General features: G+C 44.0%; 1 protein-coding gene across 1 annotated transcript; it reads right to left on the bottom strand.

Annotated features, from left to right (window-relative positions):
* Window positions 1-477: 477 nt before the first annotated feature.
* On the bottom strand, window positions 478-1,476 carry LOC116833227 (olfactory receptor 6B1-like). The gene has a single exon (XM_032794603.1). It carries the CDS (start codon window positions 1,474-1,476, stop codon window positions 478-480), a length of 999 nt encoding a protein of 332 aa, XP_032650494.1.
* Between the last annotated feature and the right edge of the window lie 2,927 nt (window positions 1,477-4,403).

Here is a 4,403-nt window from a genome sequence, read left to right as displayed (position 1 = left end):
AAATGGAAATGATCTTTTAGCTTCCTTAGTTTGCTTCCCTAGGCTCATGAAGCATCATTGTCCTGTGGGTCATTCCAGTGCTCTCTCCTGCCTTTTACCAAAGAGTGGTCTCCCACTCATTCTCTTGGAGCACTGACTGAACAGTCTGTGTCCCAATTTCCCCAACCTGCGTCCAACGATAGACACCAGAGACTGATGGGAATTGGAACACCAGATCTGAACACCTCTTGAATTCCAGGGATCGTCCAATCCTTATTGAAATCCCGCCCCCAGCCATGTCTTTTCCCTGGTCTCACTAGCATTCCCTGTGGGTAGAAGACAGACAGAGTATGGATATACAAAACAGAAAGGAGATTATTTATTGAGGTTCCTGGAGAGAGACTGATGTGGTTCTCTCAGTCTTTCTAGCTCTCAGCTTGTGTCAATAAAAAGGATCTCTATCCATCCTGGCCTTACATGCCATAAGGAGCTTGCTGCTCATATTCCACCAGCATGGAACTCTCTGTCCCTTTGGAGGGCTGTGTCTGTAACAGAGGCCTGGTGGACAGCAATCACAGCACAGAAAGCTTTCCTTAGTGCCCCCTTCACTTCTTGGTTTCTCAGGCAGTAGATGAAGGGGTTCAGCATGGGGATGACAATAGCGTACACGACCGACACCAGCTTGTTCAAGTTAAAAGGGTGGATCTTCTTGGGCCGGGCGTACATGAAGAGGGAGGTTGAGAAGAAGATGATGACCACAGTGAGGTGGGAGGCACAGGTGGAGAAGGCTTTCTTCCTCCCCTGGACAGTGGGGAGGTGCAAGATGGTGGCAATGATGCACAGGTAGGATACAATGGTCACAGAGAGCGGGACCATCAGGATGATCAAGGCGAGCGCAAAGTCCACCGTCTCTGCCAGTGACATGTCAGTGCAGGCCAGGTTCAGCACTGGGGAGATGTCACAGAAGAAATGGTTGATGATCCCTGGGCTGCAAAACTTCAGTTGCGAGATGAACGACACCTTGACCAGGGAGATGGAGAAGCCACTTACCCAGGAGACAGCTGCCAGCTGCAGGCACAACTGGTGGGTCATGATGGCCAGGTAACGCATTGGGTTGCAGATGGCCAGATAGCGGTCGTAGGCCATGGAAGCCAGCAGGACACACTCAGTGCATAAGAGGGAGCTGAGGAAGTAGAGTTGGGTCATGCATCCCACAAAGGAGATGCTCTTGTTCTCCACCAGGAAATTCACCAGCAGTTTGGGGATGGTGACTGAGATGTACCAGGCTTCCAGAAAGGAGAGGTGACTGAGGAAGAAATACATGGGCTTGCGAAGGTGATGGTTTGTCTGGATCAAGGCAATGATGACCATATTCTCCAGGAGGGTCAGCATATAGGCCACCAGGAATATCACAAAGAAGAGTATCTGTAGCTCCAAGATGGTTGGGAATCCCAGCAGGATGAACTCCTGGACACTGGTGTCATTCTCCTGCTCCATTTGGCCCTTGAGGGTCTGCAGAGTCAGAAATAGACAGAAATAAATGGTTGAAGTCACAGATGCCTGTTGTCTTGAGATCTTTCACTTTAGCACTTTAATTTGATATTCCTTATTATTATACCCAACTTCCAGTTTTGGAACCCCTCACTGTTGAGGGAACTATGGCCCAGATTCTCAAACGCTGACTGCAAGTGCTACACTAATTTTCCCCAATAGAAGATCTCACTCAATATTACCCTAACAACTCAACCATTCTTAACTCAAAGCTGTATAGGGGGAGATTTTAAAAAGCATTTAAAAGATTTAGGAGGGCAAGTCCTATTGAAAATCAGTTCAACTTTTATTGAAGATTCTTGTGTGGCCATCTTCTCACTGTAGTATGTGAGCACATGCATGTAGTTACCCTCACAACACCCAGGTGAGGTTGAGTTGTGCTATTATGCCCAATTAACAGATGGAGAATGGACAGATGACCAGATACCTGAGATGCCTCCAGATGCAGATAGGATTCTAGTGTAATATACAAAAGGACCTAAGTGATTTAGGCACAGACAGTTGGTGGCAGAGCAGAAATGGATCCTGCGGTCTCTCAAGTCCCCGACTAGCACCATAAGTACTGGATCATCCCTCCTCTCATATGTGCTTTGGCACATTTGAAAATCTTTCCCATTGTCTTTAAGAAGGCACAAAGTCCTTGCAGGAAATTGTAGAGTGCACAATGGCAGAGGAGATCCCTTGTTTACCAGTAGAAAGGATTTGTGCACCCTGGAACAATTTGCACACATCCCTGCATCTTCAGTTACCTGCTACCACTCAGAACAAAGGCCTGGACATTGTTATAGGAAAGTCCAGTGAAGACCTGTGTTCAATTTGGAGCTGTAGGTCAGAAAAATAATCAGCTATGTTAGGATGCATCAGGATATCAGTAGGAATCTGCCTACTTAAAGGCAATGAAGAAAAAAAATTCAGATCTCAATTACAATGTGGCAGATCAAGAATAATGCTAACTTTCATCACAGAGGGGAAAGGAATGGATACACTTTATGTGTAAGGTAGTAAGAGGTATGTTACTGATTAGGAATCAAGGTTCCTGGGGTCTATTCCTTGTCCTGCCACTGAGCCATTGATCAATTCACCTGACTGTTCAATTCCTCAGCTTCCCCATCTGTCACGTACTTATTATAAACCTACCTTCATAAAGAGCTTTATAGAATGGAATACTCAATAACAGGATGGGTCATATTTGATGTTAACTAGCTCTATAATAAGATTCCAGATATGTTGCCCATCTATGTGTCATTCTGAAGCCTAGAGTGTCTATTGAGTCAGTGTAAAGCAGTGAAAACAGCCCCAAGAATGGTGGAGGGCTCTTTTTATTCAGAATATCATCAGGTTCAAACATCACTGCGACTTGTGGTTCCCTGCCATCCTATTTTTTAAGTTCTCAGCCATTCTGACTTCACAAATTACACTCCTGCATTGTATGGCTACAGTAAGGCAGGAATGCATTCCATGCTAAGAGTCCGAGACCATTGCGATATCATAGGTAACTCAACCAATTACCATCCTTACTTTACAGCTAATTTGTGTTCAATAATTTCTTTGGTTGTAAGAGAGAGACTACACAATGTTGGATTACTTGGTCTAATTGCCACATCCATTATGCTTTCAGCCACTAGTGTTAAAAAAAATTGCTATTATATCAAGAAGAAGAAGACAGTTCACTTTTTGATGTTCTCTTTATAGCCTGCTACTATCATATTAAATCTGGGGTCCAGAAAGGTCAATAGGAAATCATCATCACAAGTGGAAGAAGGAATGAGAGAAGGACAGANTCTTGATTTAAATACTTCAAGTTACAGAGAATTCACCATTTACACTAGTTCAAACCAGACCCATGCCCAGTGCTACAGAGGAAGGTGAAAATCCCCCATTGTCTCTGTCAATCTAACCTAGGGGAAATTCTTTCCCATCCCCAAATACCGCAACCAATTAGATCCTGAGCATGTGGGTAAGAGTCACCAGCCAAAGGGGCTATGTAGTAGCTGGGAAGGCATAAGACAAAAAGTAGCTGCAGAGTGCAGATAGGAGATTGTATGTGTGTGTGCGTGTGTGTGTATTGAGAATTGTTGGAGAAAAAGTCTTCTGGAAACTCTAATAGAGATCTAAACTGAGCTTCAACTAATAGGAATAGTGTTGATTAGTGAGAGTGCTAGGTGGAGTACAGGATCAAAGAACCACTTTCTTTAACAATAAAGTCTAACTCTGTCAGTGGTCTATTTACCTATGCTACTTCCATGACATTTCTTCCATGTACTCCATCTTTACAACATCTAAGAACTCTAACTGTGCAGCCATTAGACCTGGTCAAAATTATTCATGCTAGCCATTCTTCTATCAGACAATGTGGTATTCTTAAAACTGAAATGTTCAGTGGTAAAATATCAATGGCTGGATTTTTTAAATTGCCTTCTGGAATGAAATCCATGCTGACCTGAAAGGTACACAGCTCCTAACTCAATTTTTATTCAACTGTTATTCAAGACAGCTACAGTGGAATTTGCATGAGTACAAAATAATGAATGTCCCCAAGACATGGTCCACAGGAAATGGAAATGATCTTTTAGCTTCCTTAGTTTGCTTCCCTAGGGCTCATGAAGCATCATTGTCCTTGTGGGTCATTCCAGTGCTCTTTCCTGCCTTGTACCAAGAGAGTGGTCTCCTACCCATTCTCTTGGAGAACTGACTGACCAGTCTGTGTCCCAATTTCCCAACCGCTCCAGACGATAGACACCAGAGACTGATGGGAATTGGAACACTAGATCTGAACACCTCTTGAATTCCAGGGATCGTCCAATCCTTATTGAAATCCACCCCCTCCTAGCCATGTCTTTTCCCTGGTCTCACTAGCATTCCTTGTGGGTAGA

This window comes from Chelonoidis abingdonii, unplaced genomic scaffold, assembly GCF_003597395.2.
Source record: "Chelonoidis abingdonii isolate Lonesome George unplaced genomic scaffold, CheloAbing_2.0 scaffold0687, whole genome shotgun sequence".
In the NCBI taxonomy this organism is placed as follows: Eukaryota; Metazoa; Chordata; order Testudines; family Testudinidae; genus Chelonoidis; species Chelonoidis abingdonii.
This window is presented reverse-complemented; position numbering and strand designations above follow the sequence as displayed.

What these genes read in the sequence shown, in the direction of transcription:
- LOC116833227 (XM_032794603.1), bottom strand. Translation starts at nt 1,476, where the DNA reads ATGGAGCAGGAGAATGACACCAGTGTCCAGGAGTTCATCCTGCTGGGA.